At 41.9% G+C, this 19,745-nt stretch overlaps 1 protein-coding gene across 14 annotated transcripts in view; it reads left to right on the top strand.

Annotated features, from left to right (window-relative positions):
- The window catches only part of LOC147049162 (inositol 1,4,5-trisphosphate-gated calcium channel ITPR1), a 40,481-nt gene that overhangs the window by 5,963 nt on the left and 14,773 nt on the right, over positions 1 to 19,745 (top strand). Inside the window, exons 4-44 of one of the 14 annotated variants that reach the window (XM_085923317.1) lie at positions 283 to 392; positions 888 to 974; positions 1,160 to 1,318; positions 2,140 to 2,238; positions 2,398 to 2,481; positions 2,882 to 3,028; positions 3,100 to 3,195; positions 3,291 to 3,335; positions 4,087 to 4,241; positions 4,433 to 4,532; positions 4,619 to 4,779; positions 4,864 to 5,005; positions 5,085 to 5,243; positions 5,329 to 5,501; positions 5,593 to 5,712; positions 5,820 to 6,014; positions 6,109 to 6,360; positions 6,435 to 6,576; positions 6,656 to 6,809; positions 6,909 to 7,099; positions 7,172 to 7,304; positions 7,376 to 7,430; positions 7,498 to 7,663; positions 7,747 to 7,920; positions 7,995 to 8,069; positions 8,137 to 8,274; positions 8,343 to 8,468; positions 8,542 to 8,742; positions 8,815 to 9,066; positions 9,139 to 9,264; positions 9,348 to 9,476; positions 10,620 to 10,646; positions 10,989 to 11,109; positions 11,188 to 11,372; positions 11,438 to 11,586; positions 11,657 to 11,768; positions 12,547 to 12,582; positions 16,358 to 16,450; positions 17,447 to 17,579; positions 17,828 to 17,869; positions 18,635 to 18,822. In XM_085923317.1, coding sequence (XP_085779443.1) covers positions 283 to 392; positions 888 to 974; positions 1,160 to 1,318; positions 2,140 to 2,238; positions 2,398 to 2,481; positions 2,882 to 3,028; positions 3,100 to 3,195; positions 3,291 to 3,335; positions 4,087 to 4,241; positions 4,433 to 4,532; positions 4,619 to 4,779; positions 4,864 to 5,005; positions 5,085 to 5,243; positions 5,329 to 5,501; positions 5,593 to 5,712; positions 5,820 to 6,014; positions 6,109 to 6,360; positions 6,435 to 6,576; positions 6,656 to 6,809; positions 6,909 to 7,099; positions 7,172 to 7,304; positions 7,376 to 7,430; positions 7,498 to 7,663; positions 7,747 to 7,920; positions 7,995 to 8,069; positions 8,137 to 8,274; positions 8,343 to 8,468; positions 8,542 to 8,742; positions 8,815 to 9,066; positions 9,139 to 9,264; positions 9,348 to 9,476; positions 10,620 to 10,646; positions 10,989 to 11,109; positions 11,188 to 11,372; positions 11,438 to 11,586; positions 11,657 to 11,768; positions 12,547 to 12,582; positions 16,358 to 16,450; positions 17,447 to 17,579; positions 17,828 to 17,869; positions 18,635 to 18,822 — 5,432 coding nt within the window. The remainder of the gene's footprint in view (positions 1 to 282; positions 393 to 887; positions 975 to 1,159; positions 1,319 to 2,139; positions 2,239 to 2,397; positions 2,482 to 2,881; positions 3,029 to 3,099; positions 3,196 to 3,290; positions 3,336 to 4,086; positions 4,242 to 4,432; positions 4,533 to 4,618; positions 4,780 to 4,863; positions 5,006 to 5,084; positions 5,244 to 5,328; positions 5,502 to 5,592; positions 5,713 to 5,819; positions 6,015 to 6,108; positions 6,361 to 6,434; positions 6,577 to 6,655; positions 6,810 to 6,908; positions 7,100 to 7,171; positions 7,305 to 7,375; positions 7,431 to 7,497; positions 7,664 to 7,746; positions 7,921 to 7,994; positions 8,070 to 8,136; positions 8,275 to 8,342; positions 8,469 to 8,541; positions 8,743 to 8,814; positions 9,067 to 9,138; positions 9,265 to 9,347; positions 9,477 to 10,619; positions 10,647 to 10,988; positions 11,110 to 11,187; positions 11,373 to 11,437; positions 11,587 to 11,656; positions 11,769 to 12,546; positions 12,583 to 16,357; positions 16,451 to 17,446; positions 17,580 to 17,827; positions 17,870 to 18,634; positions 18,823 to 19,745) is intronic. The other 13 variants (XM_085923321.1, XM_085923322.1, XM_085923320.1 and 10 more) reach the window with 13 other exon arrangements.

A 19,745-nucleotide genomic window follows, 5' to 3' on the forward strand; every position in this document is an offset into this window, starting at 1 on the left:
GATTAAAATACATTGCTAATAATAATAATAATAATAATAATAATAACAATTATATTAATAAATCGGTTTTATATCGCACTTTTCTAGACACTCAAAGCCGCTTTACATACACAATTACAACAGATTATCAAGATAAAAAATGAATGTTTCGATGTTAGGAATGAACCTTCTCCTTTGAACAAATATCTAAAAAGTACATTTGGAAAATGTTTTGCCTCATATTGCTGTTTGTTTGTATTCCTCTGTCTTTATTTAAAAAAAAAATCTGTCTTTATCTGGAAGACTGTCTCTTCAGACTGTGTCCCATGAACCGCTACTCAGCCCAAAAGCAATTCTGGAAAGCGGCCAAACCTGGAGGGAACACAGACACAGTGCTCCTCAACAAGCTCCACGTGAGTGTGACAACACCTCGGCCTCGCCGTCTTTGCTCGGGTCGGGGGCACTGCACACAGCTCAAACACTCAACACGAAAATGTGAGATTGAGAAATGTCCACTCATTTTTATTCTTCTGATTTAGAAGAAGCTTGTAGTGGCTTTAAGGAATTTGACATGTTCTGTACACTCATATTTTCAGGAAAGTACTTTTGCTGAGGCAGTATTTTAAACATTCTTTTTATAGCCCATTATTAAGACTTTTACGTCCAACTTCTCCACATTTTCCTCCTTACCCTTCAAGCTATCACACAATACATTTTAAAGCAATTGGTTATCTGACTACATTCTCATAAAAAACAAAAAACATTGACATCTCTCCTTTGTTACCTTGGATACTTTCTTCGTGCTTTATAGTCACTGTGTTTAAATTGACAAACTTGTGTTTAATGCAGTGGATACCTGAGCGCTTAACCACCTGTGCTCCTCCCCCTTCCTCCCTTTTTCTTTATAGCATGCAGCCGACCTGGAGAAGAAACAAAATGACTCAGAAAACAAAAAGCTGCTTGGAACAGTAATTCAGTACGGGAATGTTATTCAGGTTTGTCATAAGCCTGAGATGTAAAAATAGCCCCACTCACCCAAGTTACAATTTCTGCATTGTAGGAAAATGTGGTTATTTTTGCATTCCCGTTATTTCCGATATAAGAATACTAAAATAAGATCTGGAATGAATTTATGAAATTGTACCATCTTAACCACATCCACAACTTTCTCACCTCTTAGCTCCTCCACCTAAAGAGCAACAAATACCTGACAGTGAACAAACGCTTGCCCGCGCTCTTGGAGAAGAACGCCATGAGGGTGATGCTGGACCCTGCAGGAAATGAAGGCTCCTGGTTCTACATCCAGCCCTTCTACAAGCTGCGATCCATTGGAGACAGTGTGAGTCACAAAGGGGAATTGATCATATTTTGTGCTTTCCTACATTATGGTGTAGTAAAAGCTTTCAGAAAGCCTTTAAGAGCCATTTAAGTCTGCAATAAAAGCACCAACCTTTTGAGTCAGATGACGAATAAGTGAACAATGGCTAAAGGGATTCCAGTCTCTTGTTTTGTGGAAGTCTTTTGATGACACACGTTTGACTCTTCAATCAGTGTCATCTCACATAAACGTTTGAGTATCACTTTTAGATATCTAATGTAAAAATATGCTTTCCTGAAATACAAATGAGACAAGCCAAAGTAAGTCATTTCCTGTCCTTGACATAAAATGCAATTTTGGAAAAACAGTGTCTCACACACACACACACACACACACACACACACACACACACACACACACACACACACACACACACACACACACACACACACACACACACACACACACACACACAACAGAACAACAAGTAAGCTTTAGTGTACGAGTCACCAATCAGATTGCATCGACCGTATTCATTGAGCTCTGCCAGCCCAGTGGGATTTTACCTGGGTCACGAATCCCTTGTTGGCACTAGTACCTTGTTGTCGGCTTGCACCCAGTCAATAAGTAGCTCGTGTAAGCTCCTCACAAACTCATTTTAGCTATTGCAGGAGGACTGATTATCAACTTGAGTTTCACAAGGGACTCATTGCTGCTTTAAAAAAAAAGTCCATCAAATCCACATTACCGTCATAAACAATCACCACTATTATAGTTAGCATAGCTGTTGGCAACTTTCTTATGTTTTTATTTCATGTTGATGGTGTTTTGTGTGATGGCAGGTGGTGATCGGCGACAAAGTGGTCTTGAACCCGGTGAACGCAGGCCAACCACTCCACGCCAGCACACACCAACTCGTGGATAACCCGGGATGCAACGAGGTCCGGTGGTACTGATGTGGCTTTTGATTTCTTCATGGCCGTGTTTGGTTGTGGAGTGGCGAAACAATTCAAAACACTACAATAGTACTTCAACTGTAAATAGATTTGAGATGATTCCTTCAGTGACATCAGACTCTCCTTGTTTTTTGTTTTTTTAAGGTGAATTCAGTCAACTGCAACACAAGCTGGAAGATCGTCTTGTTCATGAAATGGAGCGACAATCAGGAGATCATCTTAAAAGGGGTTTGTCAAATGGCGACACATCACCTTTTTTTCCTTTTAATTTAGGACCATTAGTATCATTGTCATATTATTTGAATCACATTAAAAAATCACCACATGGCCAATGCCTTTTGGTTTTAATCCTTTCTCAATAATTTGTGCCATTTCTTTCTTTACAGATAATAGAAAAATAAATTGTCCTAAGTAAATTTTATTATCTTACACCATGACCCAAATATTTTTAATTCTAACTTTGTGATCTATAATATCAGTCTTTGTTGACAAAATTCAAGTCAGGCTCACAATTTTTATTTCATTAAAAATGATGACATCTTTGATATCCACACATTACATGTTGTCCCTTTAATCTTACAACGTAGCTGGTAAATAAAAAATAAAAAATCTTTGTGCTTCTTGCCAGGGCGATGTGGTACGCTTGTTTCACGCCGAGCAAGAAAAATTCCTCACTTGCGATGATCACAGAAAAAAACAATACGTGTTCCTTCGCACCACCGGGCGGCAGTCGGCTACCTCGGCAACCAGTAGCAAAGCCCTTTGGGAAATAGAGGTGAGAAGAAAAAGTCATTCCTGGGCAATTGTTCAAAACCGCCTGTAACAGTCGAACTGTGCACACATCAGGTCGTACAACACGATCCCTGCCGAGGCGGGGCCGGCTACTGGAACAGTCTGTTCAGGTTTAAACACTTGGCCACCGGACATTACCTTGCTGCAGAGGTCAGTCCACCACAAAAGAGTGCAATGTAAAATAATTTGTCCGATTGGATTTTGAGAAGTCAAACCTGAATAAAATGTGTTTTGTGTATTTATAGGTGAATCCAGAATATGAAGAGGAGGGCCTGGAGTCACGTGCCTCAGTAAGCATATGAAGTAGTTTCACTCCCACAACAAGCAAAATGATCTTGATATTTCAAACAAATACATAATTAAACAAGGGCAGACTTTTTGACTGTTTCAGTACTACACTGTATTCACATTTGTGGTTATTTATGACCAGTAGATGGCAGTCATCTACTAATAATGCTCCTTCAGTGTTCACGACTGGAGCACTCTTGGTTTGGCGTTCACTGCATCCATAATAGTATTAAAAAAAAATGGAATGAAATAAAACAAATCAGGCAAACATGATAGCATTTATTGTTGTTTTTGTAGATGTATGGCTTATTTAAATGCATGCATACATTTATCCACTGCATTAGGCGGACCTTCAAATTGCACTGAGTGAAGAAAGACATTCAAGAAAGTCATTAAGATGTCTATCTGAATATCAGATTTCGCAAGTTTCCAATTTATTGCTGGCAATTTATTGTAATTAAGTCTATTAGCCTCATTAACGCATTAATAAAGTCATCATTTGACTTTCGACTGGAAAAATTCATTTTTATTTCGTGAAGCATTTATTTTGTTGTCAGAGCAATAATGCTTTTGCAATCTACATTTCCTGCTGCCCCGCCCACACTCAATTCCTAGAAATCCCCTCGCTGTATGTAAAACCGCAGTAAACCCTTCTTTCTCTGACAAAGCTGCTTACCTTTGTTTTCCATTAAATGCAGGATTAGCAGATTGCATTTCTTTTGAATGTTGACACTGCATGTTTTCTGCTTCCAGCATGATTCGGAGCAAGAGGCCTTGCGGACCCGGTTGAGAAATGTACCCGATAAAGTCATGTACACACTTGTCTCCGTCCCCGATGGAAATGACATTTCTTCCATATTTGAGCTGGACCCCACCACATTAAGAGGAGGGGACTCGCTCGTACCCAGGTACACGAGTAAATCGTTGGCTTCACGTGCAACCTGATGGCCTGACCTTGTTTCTCCATCTTGTTGCGCAACATGTGCCTTTGTTTATATTCAGCTTCTATTTCACTTGCCCTCAGACTCACTGTATGAGCGCTTTTGGCTATACAGTAGTCGCAAAACTATATGTTAAAAATCTGGAAATGTGATTTCAGGAATTCATACGTGCGCCTCAGACACTTGTGCACCAACACATGGGTTCACAGCACCAACCAACCCATCGACAAAGAGGAGGAAAAACCCGTCATGCTTCGCGTAAGTGTGCGACAAAACGTTAGCGAGCAACTGATGTGAGTTTGGTGAGTCCATATTTGTCTCTGACATTCCTTTGCAAATCACAGATTGGCACGTCCGCACTGAAAGAGGACAAAGAGGCCTTTGCGATTGTACCCGTTTCCCCAGCTGAAGTACGAGACCTCGACTTTGCCAACGATGCCAGTAAAGTGTTGGCGTCTATCGCTGGAAAGCTTGAGAAAGGCACCATCACACAAAATGAGAGGAGGTACCGAGTCAAAGCTGCTATTTGTTCGTTGAAATTAGGTTGATTTTTTTTTTTTCTCTCCCTCTCTTTCTCGGAAAAAACCAGAGCAGTTACAAAACTTCTAGAAGATCTGGTGTTCTTTGTTGTTGACATTCCCAACAATGGACAAGATGTTCTCGAGATCACAGTCAACAAACCAAACCGAGAAAGGCAGAAACTCATGAGAGAACAGAATATTCTCAAACAGGTAACAATATTAGTTCAGCACGTCATAGAAATTCTTGTCAGACCTTTGAAGATATGTTTGAATCCTTTATTGGATTTAGATCTTCAAGCTGCTTCAAGCCCCTTTTACTGACAGCGGCGATGGCCCAATGCTTCGATTGGAGGAACTCGCCGACCAGCGCCACGCCCCCTTCCGGCACATCTGCCGATTGTGTTACCGGGTTTTACGTCACTCCCAACAAGACTACCGCAAGAACCAGGTAGAGTTCTAGCGGTTCTTGATTTGCAAGTGAAATAACTCACGTCTTTATGGAGAACTCATTGTCTGCCTGTTTGCATCCACAGGAGTATATTGCCAAGCAATTTCGCTTCATGCAGAAACAAATTGGCTATGATGTTCTGGCAGAAGACACTATCACAGCTCTCCTCCATAACAACCGCAAGTTACTGGAGAAACACATTACTGCTGCAGAGATTGACACATTTGTCAGCCTGGTCCGCAAGAATCGTGAGCCCAGGTTGGTAAAACTGCTTTGCGTGATGAACCATTGACTTGATTCTAATAAATGAATGATTTATGTTGTTGATTTTTGTTGTGTTTCTGTCTAGGTTCTTGGACTACTTGTCGGACTTGTGCGTGTCCATGAATAAATCCATTCCTGTGACGCAAGAGCTGATTTGCAATGCTGTGCTGGATCCCACTAACGGAGACATACTAATTGAAACTAAGTAAGTGTTCTTTCCTCGAATAGGGAGCCCAAAATAGCCCTGCTTGATCATTTACTAGGAAATGTATCTTCTTCTTTTTTTTTTTCCCTCAAATTTTCCTGCTGCAGACTAGTGCTGTCAAGATTTGAGATTGAAGGGGAAGCGCTCGGGGACAACTCTGAGGAGTCGGAGGAAGATGAGGAGGAAGTGTGGTTGTTCTGGAAGGACAGCAATAAAGAGATCCGTAGCAAAAGCATTAGGGAGTTGGCGCAGGATGCCAAGGAGGGTCAAAAGGAGGACCAGGAGGTCATCAGTTACTATAGGTACTTCTGGCCTTCCGATTTAAAAAAAAAAAAAAAAAAAAAAAAAAAAAAAAAAAAAGAGCTCAGTTTTATTGTAATTGTTGTCCTTTGGCAGGTACCAGCTGAATCTGTTTGCCAGGATGTGTTTGGACAGGCAGTACCTGGCGATTAACAAGATCTCCGGCCAGCTAGATGTCGACTTGATCTTGCGCTGCATGTCAGACGAAGACTTGCCTTATGATCTGCGAGCCTCGTTTTGCCGTATGATGCTGCACATGCACGTCGACCGTGATCCCCAGGAACAGGTCACGCCCGTCAAATACGCACGACTGTGGTCGGAGATCCCATCAGAAATTGCAATCGACGAGTGAGTTGATGGGCAAAAATGTGCAAGTCGTCATGTTTGTGTGTGTTTTCATCCTTTTTGTGTTTTCTATGTAGTTACGACAATGACGGCACATTCAAAGATGAAATTAAGGAGCGATTCTCACAGACGATGGAGTTTGTCGAGAACTACCTCAGAGATGTGGTTTGCCAGAGTTTTCCTTTTGCAGATAAAGAAAAAAATAAGCTCACCTTTGAGGTGAGTTTGACCAATAAAACACATCATAGCACACATTCTGATTATAAAAATAAAATGATCACTTCCTGTTTTTTTTTAGGTGGTAAATTTGTCCAGGAATCTGATTTATTTTGGATTTTATAACTTCAGTGACTTACTAAGACTCACCAAGATCCTGCTAGCTATTCTAGATTGTGTCCATGTGAGCACAATTTTCTCTTTCAATAAGCTGGAAAAGGGAGATGAGAGCAAAGGTATGAAACCCGGAATAGCAATTACGAGGGCAAATTAACTAACAACAGATTTCTATACATTTTTTTTTTCTTTTTGAATGTATTTGTATGTTCTTCCAGGCAGTAATGTGATAAGGTCCATTCATGGCGTTGGGGAGCTGATGTCACAAGTGGTCCTTCGAGGTGGCGGTTTTCTACCCACAACATCAAATAGCAGCGCCAACAGAAGCGCTGTCAAGACTCAGACTGAACCGGAGAAACAAGATATTTTGGTCATGGACACCAAGCTGAAGATCATTGAGATCTTGCAGGTACGTGACAAGCAATGGCGATGACCTCCAAAAATAAAAACAGCTAATTTTATGATTTGCTCTTCTACGCAGTTCATATTAAACGTCCGCCTGGACTACAGGATCTCCTGTCTGCTGTCCATCTTCAAGAGGGAGTTTGATGAGAGCAACTCCCAAAGTGAGTTATCGATAACTGGAACAGTTGAAGGTCCAAATAATATGCCAGGTGAGATGAGATGAACGTTTGTCTCTAACACACATAGAAATTGGTGACGTCACTTAGTTGTGCCATTTTAGGAGCACTGGATTTTGAGCACATAGAAGAGCAGGCCGAAGGGATATTTGGTGGAAGGTAATTACAATTTGAGGATAGCAATTACAAATCAAAGCAGTAATTTTGTGTAATTTTGTGCGGCCAGTGAAGAGAACACCCCCTTGGACCTGGATGATCAAGGCGGACGGACTTTCCTGAGAGTCCTTCTTCACTTGACCATGCACAACTATCCCCCTCTGGTTTCCCGGGCCCTCCAATTGCTTTTTCGGCATTTCAGTCAAAGGCAGGAGGTCCTTCAGGCATTCAAGCAGGTATTGTCGCACATGATACAAAAGTGTCCGTGTAGCTCAGGTTGTTTGGTCTTTACAGTCCTCCTCCTTGACCTTGTCACCAGGTCCAGTTGCTAGTCACCAGCCAAGATGTGGAGAACTACAAACAAATTAAGTTTGACCTGGACCAACTGCGCTCCATTGTGGAGAAGTCTGAGCTATGGGTGTACAAAAGGCAGGGTCCAGATGAGGTCTTGGATACAGGAGAGGGGATGGCCAATGAGTCTCAACATAAAAAGGTCATAAGAAGAAGAAGCGTGGATAAAATTTCCATGTTTAAATACCTTGCTCATTTGTGTCTCATCTATCTTAGGGGGAGTCTGGAGGAGTCGAAAAGCCAAACAAACCAGAGAGCACCAGCACTTACAATTACAGGGTGGTAAAAGAGGTAAGCGTTATCCAGCAAAATATTTTTTTAAAATAATGATCACTTCATATTTTCTGTTGTTCGTTAGATCCTCCTGCGCCTCTGTAGGCTTTGTGTCCAGGAGGGTCACTCAGGTAGGAAGAGCAGGAAGCAGCAACAGAGGTTACTGAGGAACATGGGGGCTCATGCCGTCGTCCTTGAGCTGCTACAGATCCCGTATGAGAAGGTGAATTTCTACTGAGTAATCTTTTGCTAGTCTAAATAAAAAAATCCAACATTTTTTTTTCATTCCAGGGTGAAGATTTACGCATGCAGGATATCATGCGGTTAGCGCATCAGTTCCTTCAAAACTTCTGTGCCGGGAACCAGCAGAACCAAGCTCTGCTTCACAAGCACATTAATCTCTTCCTCAACCCCGGGGTGAGCTATTAATGCATTAAAAGCAAGTCATGGTTTCAAATCATGCAACGTTTATTTTTTTGTTTGTTTCCAGATTTTGGAAGCCATCACCATGCAGCATATTTTCATGAACAACTTCCAGCTGTGCAGTGAAATCAATGAGCGCGTGGTCCAACACTTTGTCCACTGCATCGAGACACATGGACGCAATGTCCAGTACTTAAAATTTCTGCAGACAATCGTCAAAGCAGAGAATAAGTTCATCAAAAAGTGTCAGGACATCGTTATGGCCGAGGTGATACGCCGTTTGCACCTGTTAGCATCTGAGTTGATGTTTTGTCCTTAAGTCTGTTGTTGTGTTTCACAGCTGGTGAATGCGGGTGAAGACGTTTTGGTCTTCTACAATGATCGCGCCTCCTTTCAAACACTGGTGCAGATGATGCGATCGGAGCGGGATCGCATGGATGAGAACAGTCCACTGATGTACCATATTCACCTGGTGGAGCTTTTAGCCGTCTGCACGGAGGGTAAGAACGTCTACACGGAGATCAAATGTAACTCGCTGCTGCCGCTGGATGACATCGTGCGAGTGGTGACCAATGAGGACTGCATCCCAGAAGTGAGTGGAATGCAAATCTAACAAGTCCTTCTCCCACCAATTATTAAACTGCAATGTCTCATTTCACATCAGGTCAAAATTGCCTATATCAACTTCCTCAACCACTGCTATGTGGACACCGAGGTTGAAATGAAGGAAATTTACACTTCCAACCACATGTGGAAACTCTTTGAGAACTTCCTGGTTGACATTTGCAGAGTAGGTAACGTGATTGAATAGATCGGGAAAGCAATGGTGCATCAACTAAACATGATTTTTATTTCTTTTTTGCTTGTTTGCAGATTTGCAACAATACAAGCGATCGCAAGCACGCCGACACCATCCTGGAGCGTTACGTGACTGAGACAGTCATGAGCATTGTCACCACGTTTTTTAGCTCGCCTTTTTCTGACCAGAGCACCACCTTGCAGGTATAAAATTAGAACCACATGAACAACATGAATGTTTCCATGTAAAAAAAAATAATAAAATAAATAAATAAATAAATATATATATATATATATATATATATATATATATATATATATATATATATATAGTATTGTATATATTATATATATATAAATTTATAATTTTTTTATTTTATTGTCCAAATTTTACTATAGAATTAAAGTGCTGCATATTGATATGAATGTTTCCTAAATGAAATAATTATAGGAAATGTCTTGAGCAGTAAATCTTCGATTATTTTGTTTTACGTAATGAAATGGCTGCCCAAAAATACCGACTGTTAAAACTGAATGGTGAAGTCCCCGCTGTCCTGCGCTAACCCACGGATCCTCCTGCCTGGCATGTCAGACGTTCCTCTCTTGTTTCTCCCAGTCTCAGATATCTATCATTAAGAGGGGTGAATGACTTTTCCAAGAAGCACGGCTAACATGAGACGCATTGCTAGATTAGATTTATGTTTTTCTCTTGCTTAATAACGATTGCACAACCTCCAGTCTATTAATGTCTATGCTGTGCTCCAGGCAGCCATCAGACATAATGTAAGTATGGCTGCAAGTACTTGCCTATTAGGTCCCCCTCACGTAATTGTAACTGAATAGCCCCTGCTCTGATGTTTAGATTAGAACTGTGCAGTCCGTTGAAGTTACCTTAGGTAATAGCCATGTCGGGCAGATTTAAGAGAATGTTTTTTTACTTTGACTCGCAAGCACAGACTTGAGATATGAGCGCTTGGTCAGGTCAACACACTTTACAGTATGGAGCAGTTTAGTCAGCAATTTATAACAAAAAAAAAAAAAAAGATACTTCAAGCTGATTGATGCCACTCTATTTATTTATTTATTTATTTATTTGTTTGTTTATTTATTTAAGCCCCCCCAAAGTCATGAATAAATGCAGCTTTGCATGAAAAATGTAGCTTGGCTGCCTCCAAAATTTTGATTTTAGATAACAACTTGGACAGCCTTCACCAACAGGCACCGATTAGGTAATCGTGTGTAATTCACACCAATGACTGTATTTACAACAGACTTGGCATATACTAGCATCTGCATGTCACAATTTGTAATATTTCATTTCTTTCCTGCTTGTATTCTCTGCCACAGGCTTCTCTATTGGGGAAAATATTCCAGGTATTTGTTTGTCAATAAGGGTGGAACGCACGTACTGTCGGTGTTATAGGTGTTAAGAGGCATTGATTTGACAAATGTCCATGTTTCTATGAGCTGTGCATGGCCAAGCTTTGGGTTTTTAGGTGTGTGCTTGTTCAGGAATTCTTTTAAGGGCTATGTGGAACACTTGCATAGCGCCACTAAATTACCCCCCCCCCCAAAAAAAAAAAATATTATTATGGAATATATATAGAATGTGTACTTTCGCCCAAATAAATCCTAAAGGGGACATGTGCTGTAGAAAAACAATATTGATCATCATGTGAAGAAATGACTTGCTTCTCAAGATGTTTTTCTTCTCAGACCAGACAGCCAGTCTTTGTGCAGCTGTTGCAGGCAGTGTTCAGGGTCTACCACTGCAACTGGTTGTTCCCTGTCCAGAAAGGCTCAGTGGAGAATTGTATCAAAGTCCTTTCAGATGTTGGTAAGATGAATACTGGAAAAAATCCAATTGCCTGCCATGAAAAGCAGTTACCCATTGACGTTTGTGCATCCCCGCCAGCCAAAGGTAGAGCCATCGCCATCCCCGTGGACCTTGACAACCAAGTGAACAACTTGTTTGTGAAGTCCAACAACATTGTGCAGAAAACGGCAATGAGCTGGAGACTGTCTGCTCGTAACGCCGCCAGGAAAGACTCTGTAGTGACAGCGTCACGGGACTACAGAAATATCATCGAGCGGTTGCAGGTACGGCGGGTTTATCGGTTCGACCCGGTTTGAACGAGTGCTAACAGCGTTTGTGCGGGACGCAGGACATCGTGTCAGCGCTGGAGGACCGTCTCCGTCCGTTGGTCCAAGCCGAGTTGTCCGTCCTTGTGGATGTGTTGCATCGGCCTGAGCTGCTTTTCCCAGAAAACACTGAGTCGCGCAAAAAGTGTGAAAGTGGAGGTTTCATCTGCAAGTAAGACATTAATAGCCATCAATTTGGATTGAGGGAAAAAACAAAGATATTAATTATTGTATTTGTGTAGGCTGATCAAGCACACCAAGCAGCTGCTAGAGGAAAATGAGGAGAGACTGTGCATTAAAGTTCTGCAAACACTTCGAGAGATGATGACGAAAGACCGTGGTTATGGAGAGAAGGTAGGACACACTCACCAGATACGCCATTCTCTACTCGGGCACTCAAGGATTAATGTCATTTTTGTTCTCAAGCTAACGTGAGTGGTCTTTCAAATATATTTTTTCAAAATGTTGCAGTGAAGCTTTAAATACTTTTGAATATTTGATACAGATTATATTGTCTGTATATATACAAATTAAATTTCCTGTTTTAAAAATTCATGCATGCCACATTTACTGTTTGTCATATTAGCTAAAAAGTAAATGTTATTTTGACAGTTTTTCAAATTGAATAGCTCTGATGAAAAAAAGGCAATTGAATCAACAGTTAGCAGTGGCCTAAAACATTTCTATGGTGTTATGTCATGATGCACAAAATTGGATCAGTTTAGGCCCCAAGGCAAGAATTATTCCATTACTCCAATCTGAATGAAACAAAATACCATGAAAAGTATATATTTGTTTTTGAGTGCTGATGTTTCTACAAAGTATATTCCAAATTGTTGTGTTTTAATGGATCTAACAATACCATTATTTCCCCTAATTTGAAGGGTTTCGGCCCTTCAATTTTTGTCATATATCAAGATTCTCTCTATATGTTTTCAGCCAACCCTCTGCCAAATGTGACAAATTTAAACAGCAGGTCGCATGTATTCACAAAACCCTCTTTTATGAGCGACTGTATTGGAGGACCTTGTCCAAATCATTCACTTAACTAACATGTCACGCTGTGTTGTTGACCTCTGCCTGCGCTTCCCGGCCTGTTATCTAACCCCGCAAACCCTCTGCTCTCTTTCAGCTCAAGGCCTTTGATGATGAGATAGATATGACTAAGGTTATTACTTCTTTACTTTGTGTCCTCGGTTCTTGTAGCTGCTTTTGTATCCGTACTGACTTTAGATGCTGCCGTAGTTGAGTGCTTGATTTCAGGGATGAGCGCCAATGTCGCAATAGTAGAAAATGGGAGGCGTGTGTGTGTGTGTTTAGTAATTTACTTGTTTGTGGGTTACTTGCCAGATTATCCGAACAAACATTACATAAGCATGTATCCACTGTGCACAGCCATTTTATGCAATGTTGGGCTTTAATTAAATCATTTTATTGTTGTATAAACAATCACATAGCCCAATATTTGCTGGCAAATAATAGATAAGTATAAAATATGATCAAGCAAAGTAAGAGACGTTGCAAAATTGGATTACTACATGTTGTGGAGGGATTTGTTTATAAATAGAGGCGCTTTCAGTTGATAGTGGTGAAGAAGCAATATAATCCAAAGAGTTCTCATATGTGCTCTCATATATGTCTTCAACCATGAGTAGGGTGTTTCCCCCTGCACGTCCTCTCAGTGCCGATAGGGGACACTGTGAACGTGCGTGCGTGTGCGTGGCGTGCCATATGCACGTATTAATGAGATGTGTGCAAGTGTGACGACAGTAGCAGTCATTGAGGTTGTGTCCTAGTTTCCCTGCCTGCAAACTGCACGATTCCTGGGCCCCTTCCAATTCTGGCCTGAGGTTACATAAGAACCCGGCATCTCCCCCCCACCTCCCCCTCTCTCTCTTTCCTGGAACTCAGCCCTTCCGCTGCTGTTTGACCTTCAGCTACAATTGTGGAGGATATAAGTGAGCTGGAGCCATTTAGCTTGTCTGTGTGTATTTGTGTGTGTGTGGGGGGGGGGGGGGGGGGCGCACCTGTCTCTAAAAATGGGGTTATGAGGATGTGCGGGGTATGCGGTTGGGCATGAGAGTCGATTCCCCCTAACACACACATACATGCACACACACTTACAGACCCACATGCACACCTGTCATGTGTTGTATCTCTTAAAAATGGCAGTAGTGCCAAAATGTATTTGTCAGTCTGCATATTTGGAATCTCTTCTTTCACATTCAGACTGCTATTAACCTGTGACACAAGTCTTTATTTAACTCCGGTATACTAAATTCTCCATGCTGCTCCTACACAAGCTGACTTCTTGTGTAGTAAACAGACTATGTGCATGTGGAAGAATAATGTCTACATATTATTTTCAGAAAGGTTCCAGGACTGGTTTTACCAAAGGCATTTCAAACCTAAACAAGTTTTCAAGCAGTGAGTTTAAATAAACGACCCTGCAGCAATTGCTATGTCAGGTTGGAAGTAGAGGCGCCACATGGCTGGACAAATCATGGCTGCCTAATTCCTGGCCGAGAAGAACGGACGTTTTCATGACGACGGAGCTGCGGAGTATCCCGGAAGAATTCTTTCAGCGACACATAATAACATGGCAGGGAAAGTTTGATAAACTCGCCAGGGGAATTTCTTCCTAAAGGGAAAATATGTCTTTGTGGTACAACTCCTTGAACTTTCCTGACTCGCCATAAAAAATCAGGGCAGAATCGTGTAAATGAAAAAAATATATATGATACTATTTAATATAAAGTCATGAAAGATTTTGGGAGTTTACAACTGCCACAGCAACATTGGTGCACCTACGTCATTGCCAAATGTCACGGGCATGGGCTCTCAGACTTATATAAGTAAACTCGAGTTTCCCTTGACACTGTGTGTGTGTGTGTGTGTGTGTGTGTGTGTGTGTGTGTGTGTGTGTGTGTGTGTGTGTGTGTGTGTGTGCGCGTGCGCGTGCGTGTGTGCGTGTGTGCGCGTGTGCGCGTGTGTGTGCGTGTGTGTGCGCGTGCGCGCGTGCGTGAGCGCGTGAGCGTGCGCACGTGAGCGTGTGCATGCGTGGTCACGGTCCTATTACGCAAGCTCTCATTTAGAGTAAGTCATGCTTCATGCCTTACACCTCCCTTCTCCCTCTCAAACATATCATGGGATCTGGTTTTCAAACTTTTATGAGCTTTTTACTGCATTAAGTTGATTCTTCCACTTTGGCTTTTGCAGTGCAGGTCAGCTGCAGTGCCCATAGGAAGCAGGCTAGCGGTGAACACCAGTGCTTCTATGTCTCAGCCCCAGCACACAAAGATGTATTTGTTTGGCTACTTTCAAAGGCCTCTTTTCTACATGCTTGTCACATGTACGTCATTTTGTCAAACGGAGTGTTGTGATTGTAACCAAAGGGGGTTTATCCCGGGGAGTTTCCAGTTTGGTAGAATGTGTTGCAGTCAGGGCGGATGTGGCAGCTGTGAAGGGGTTTCTCCGTGGTGTTTGTGGTCTGACTTACGACCATCAACTATATCGACGTCTTTGCTACATTTGCTGCTCCGTGGTTTGATGTGCCAGCCATTGACTTGGTTGTAGTTTTTACACAAGTTTGTTGGTAGTAATATTTAATATTACGTTACATATGAGACCAAAACAATAGTGTTTAATAATTAAAATATTGTTGGCACATCTTACTTTCTGTATTTATGTGAATGCCCTTAGCCCAATAAGCTTTTTCTAGTTTTTATGTGGTGACTTTATTGTATACTTTGGTATACCTGGTGCTGATGTGTGTTGACCTGTGAATGAACTTCCAACTTAATGCTGCTGATGAGATTTGACTGGGATGAAGTGGAATAGCCTCAAATCGCAAATTCTAAATTATTGTGCTGTACCACCACAGCACAGCTCAAGAAAAGTCCACAGTGGCATAATTGGCTCCTGATTTTGACTTGGACTGACAAGTTGACTTGTGAAAGTGTCAGTGTTTGTTGTTTTGCCTTCTACTCTGTGTTTTGGTGACAGATGGCTGCTCTAAGCAGCTCTGTGTCACTGGTTTAGTGACCTGGTTTCTTTTGGATTGATTATGTAACTCTAACCCCTTGTGCCCCTCGCCTAGCTTGCCCCTGCTTTTTTTACATAACAATTTATGTTGAGCATTGCCTCTTAGAACTCTTAGTCATGTTATTGTACATGCTACACGGTAAATAATCATACTTCAAATCATCTTGTAACTTGAATCCCCCGTGTTTGCATTTGCAAACAATGCACAATGCAGAAAACACCGAAACTCTATTCATCCAGCCATTCTCTGAACTTTTTGAGTCATGATCATTGGATTTACTCATCCTTGACTTTTAAAGGTGAAGTTGTTTGAGTCAGTGTTTGTTCTTGTTCTCTAATTCTTGTTGTGTTAGCTTTGCAAATGTCTGACTTCCCCTCCCCGTCTGCCGTCCTTTTGTTATAGTATCAGCTAACTTCACCTCTTTTGCGGTCCATGCATAGGTAGACGTCAATCAGAAATGTGTTTCGGTGATTTAAAATAAGTAATGTGACTCTCTTTGCGTGAACATCATAATTTGGTCTAAATGGCTTTAAAGTTGATGACTTGTGGCAGTGAGCTGGAAAGTAAAGTTATGGGACGTTATTTTTGTGGGTGGTGTTTTCGTTCTTTTAGCATTTTCCTGGAAGGGTGCAAGAGGAAATAGGCGTTTGCGCCGATGTGGGTGTGAACACAGCCCACTTGATTCCCTGGCTCCGAAAATAGGGACCACAGTGACTGATTTGGGGAATAAGAACAAAGTTATTTGTTTACATTTTGTTTATAAGTCGTACATATTCCTGTAGTTCAGCAGTGTCGTATATAATTTTTAGAACCAAACGCATGACGGCTCGCTCTCAGTTGACCTTTGCATGGCCTTTTGCATGGACTTAATTTTGTTGTGCTGTCTTCTAATTAAAAGCATGTGCTTGCATCTGTTTGGCCTAATCTCCATCACTGCACCCAGCAGCTGGATCAGAACCAGCCTGAGAAGTTGTTGGAGGACCAGAAAAGGGTACGTACACGTAGCTGTAGCAAGATGTGAAGAAGTCATCAATCTCAATAAGGCCACACAATTTTGATTTTGCAGAAATTTAGCCAAGAACGTTTTGTGCATTGGCAGCTTCTTTTTTGGATAAGCTTCAAATAAAGCCTTGTTGTGAAGGCGCCATCATCCATAACCAATTTCTTCTCCCAGAAAGGAAGAGGTCAGGCAAACTCAACAACAAAACAAAATCATGAGACAAGTTTGTGAGAGTCAGCAGCTGCACTCCAGCTTGAGTCAAGTCAGCAAGTATCAGTTTCATCTGCAGCGCAGCAATTTGGTTGTATGTTGCTGATTAAACTCCAGAGAAAAATACAAAAACAAAACGTTTGCTAACAAAATCTGGGACGTTTTTATCAGTGAGAAAAGTGGCTGGAAAAAGTCGCAAGATGATAAGATTTATTGTCACTTGATTGGACCTTAAAGCATGACTAACCTGTGCAATAAATTTACAATTAAACTTGAGAACCAGGTCTTGCGTAATAATCTATCGAGTTCCGCGCAATTTGACAGACCTGTCACATAATCGCGCACACGTCATTTTTCATTTCCGTCACGTCCCACGGGAGGTCTCATCAGGTAGCTACGGGCTGCTGTTGCTATGACAACAGCAAAATCGTGCTGCTTAATGCTCAACAGTTGATGAGTCACAGTGTGAAAGAGAGAGATGTGGCCTCAGGTCTATCTTTGTGAAAAAGCGCATCCTTAAATGTCATTCGACTGGGTCACTGATGTTAGCAATCATCCCTTTTGGTCCAGTGGGTGGTAAATGACGTGAGTTTTGTTCATGTTGAAACCTTTGAAATGTTTAAAGAATTCCTGTTCCTGTGTTGACAATATTGTGTTGTGATGAAGGTCCAGTCCACAAAAGGGATGATGACTGTCCTCTGTTACCTAACCAGCCACACTCCTGCCACATGGCTGCAATCATGTCATTGCATTTTCCCTTTTCTCCGCCTCTGATAGGGCGAGGCACTGAGGCAGATTCTGGTGAACCGTTACTATGGCAACTTCCATCGCAGCGGTGGGCGGAGGGACAGCTTGACGTCATTCGGCAGTGGCCCCCTCAGCCCCGTAGGACCCAGCAAAAAGCAGTCAGGTCTGTCGTGTGACCGGCCATCTAATCCATCAAGAATGTTTCCTTATCGTCGACCAAAATATGTACGCCTGATGTCGTTGTAGTAAAACAAATGTCTCTTAGCATGTTAGGCAAGGATGGCGCTCGCTATCTGTCTGACCCTGAGCTCTTATCACTCTCAAAGTTCTGCGCAGGCCTGCCCTTTGAGCATGACCAGCGCCACACACTTATCACAACCACACTTTGATAACACGGTCATTGTTTTACAGGCTGCAGTCAAAATACCAACGCAGGCCATCTCGACGTGACGCGTATGACTCATTTTAGAATAACCTACCGATGTCTTATTTTGGGCAGTCACAATAAAACCGTGTTTACAATCACTGGCATGTGATCCGAGGTGAATGGTTCTGGAAATATCACTTGCGTGACGTGCTTTGTTGCATGTCTATGCACAAAACCTGTGTAAACTTGCTTTCTACCTGATACGGAAATACCCAGCGTTCTCTCGCATGTGTACTGCACAGTGGGAATTTTATCGTCACGTGCATTTTGCGGGGAGGGTTATTAAAAAACAAAACAAAAAAAACCTGAAATAATTATTTGTTGACTGGTTAATATTTGTCTTGTAATTAGGGAAAATCCTCCACCTAAAAAGGGTAAACAACTCGTATTACCATTGGCCAAGAAGTGCTCCTGCAGTTTTACAATAATACTAAATATATTTTTTAAATAAAACGTATAATACTTAGACTTGCTATGATACTGTATTCTAAATATTAATCATGCTGAATTTTATTGATCTGATCCAGGAGTCTTAACACCTGTGTTAAGATTAAGACAGGACCCCTTATTTAGAAATTGTACCAATTTCTTAATGTATGGCAAGTCTTAATGTAATTAATAGTGGGGTACATATGAAATTAGGTGTATCTAGTGTATCACCAATAAACACAATTATTTGTGAATTCATAAAAGTAGCTCATACGAAAAAATGTGCTCGACTTAATAGAATTCTTCTAAGGAACTGCAGTCACATGCTTGTTTTGCCCATATTGACCTGAACTGTTTTCTAGTGCTGGGTGGCCCTGGGGGCCTGAGTCGTGGGGAAATGAGCCTAGCGGAGGTCCAGTGCCACCTGGACAAAGAGGGAGCCTCTGATCTGGTGATTGACCTTATCATGAACACTACCAGTGACCGAGTTTTCCAAGAAAGCATTCTGCTGGCTATTGCTCTGCTGGAGGGCGGCAACACCACCATTCAGGTCAGTACAACCCCAGTCCACAAGCCAATCATGTGACCAAGATTTTCACAGCTTGTTGATCTGCAGTCTAATGCATGGTTCTTGGAGTATATGGGTCAGTGTGCCTCCATGAATTTTACATAAGAGAGGACCCCCCCCCCCCCCCCATACCGTGTGTGTTTTTTATTCTCCAAAGCCACTTCATTACATTTGATGTTATGACATTTAAGTTTCCTCAGTTGTATCTCAGTAGTGCTCAGGCTTGTAGTTGCACATCTTGGTTGTCTCTTCGTTTGTTTTTCCCAATTAAGTATCTGTTTGTCAGTTGAAGTGTGTCTTGTGATCAGTCCGCCCATCTATGGGGTTGTTGTGCAATCACGGGGCTCGCATAATCAGATTAGAGCAAAGAAGCCGCCGCGGCGGAGATAATGCTTTGGCTTCCCACGGCTGCGGCACTGCTGCATCACGTGATGGGCTTGTTACATAAAGCCTCCGTGAATGAACAATGAGGAATGTCTCAGCCTTCAAAACATTCCGCCTCGCTCTCCCACTCCCTTGACTTCTCTTGCCGGTCTAAAGTGGGTCATGCTGGGCCTCCGGAAGTGGGGCAGTGGGGAGAGAAGGACTAAGGGAGGCGAGGAGGGGGACACAGTAGAGGGATTCAAGAGTAACTGGCGCTCATTTCTTCCGTCTAGTCAACATTTATCATGAGGTAGCTATTTAATTGTAAAACCTCCACTCAGTGCAAACGGTGTGTCGTCACCCAACCAAATCAATAAATTGAGTCTACCTAAGCTGTTTTCACAATCTCACACTATTTCCCCGAAAGAAAAGTTTCAGCTTTGGTTAGCCAAAGTTAACCTTTGGTATCAGTTGACCCATCAAGTCGAGCACGCTTCTTGCATGTTGTTCTCCCGCGACACGGTTAACTATTTACTCATGAC

This window comes from Syngnathus leptorhynchus, chromosome 11 (assembly GCF_054491065.1).
Source record: "Syngnathus leptorhynchus isolate UIUO chromosome 11, UIUO_Slep, whole genome shotgun sequence".
Classification (NCBI taxonomy): domain Eukaryota; kingdom Metazoa; phylum Chordata; class Actinopteri; order Syngnathiformes; family Syngnathidae; genus Syngnathus; species Syngnathus leptorhynchus.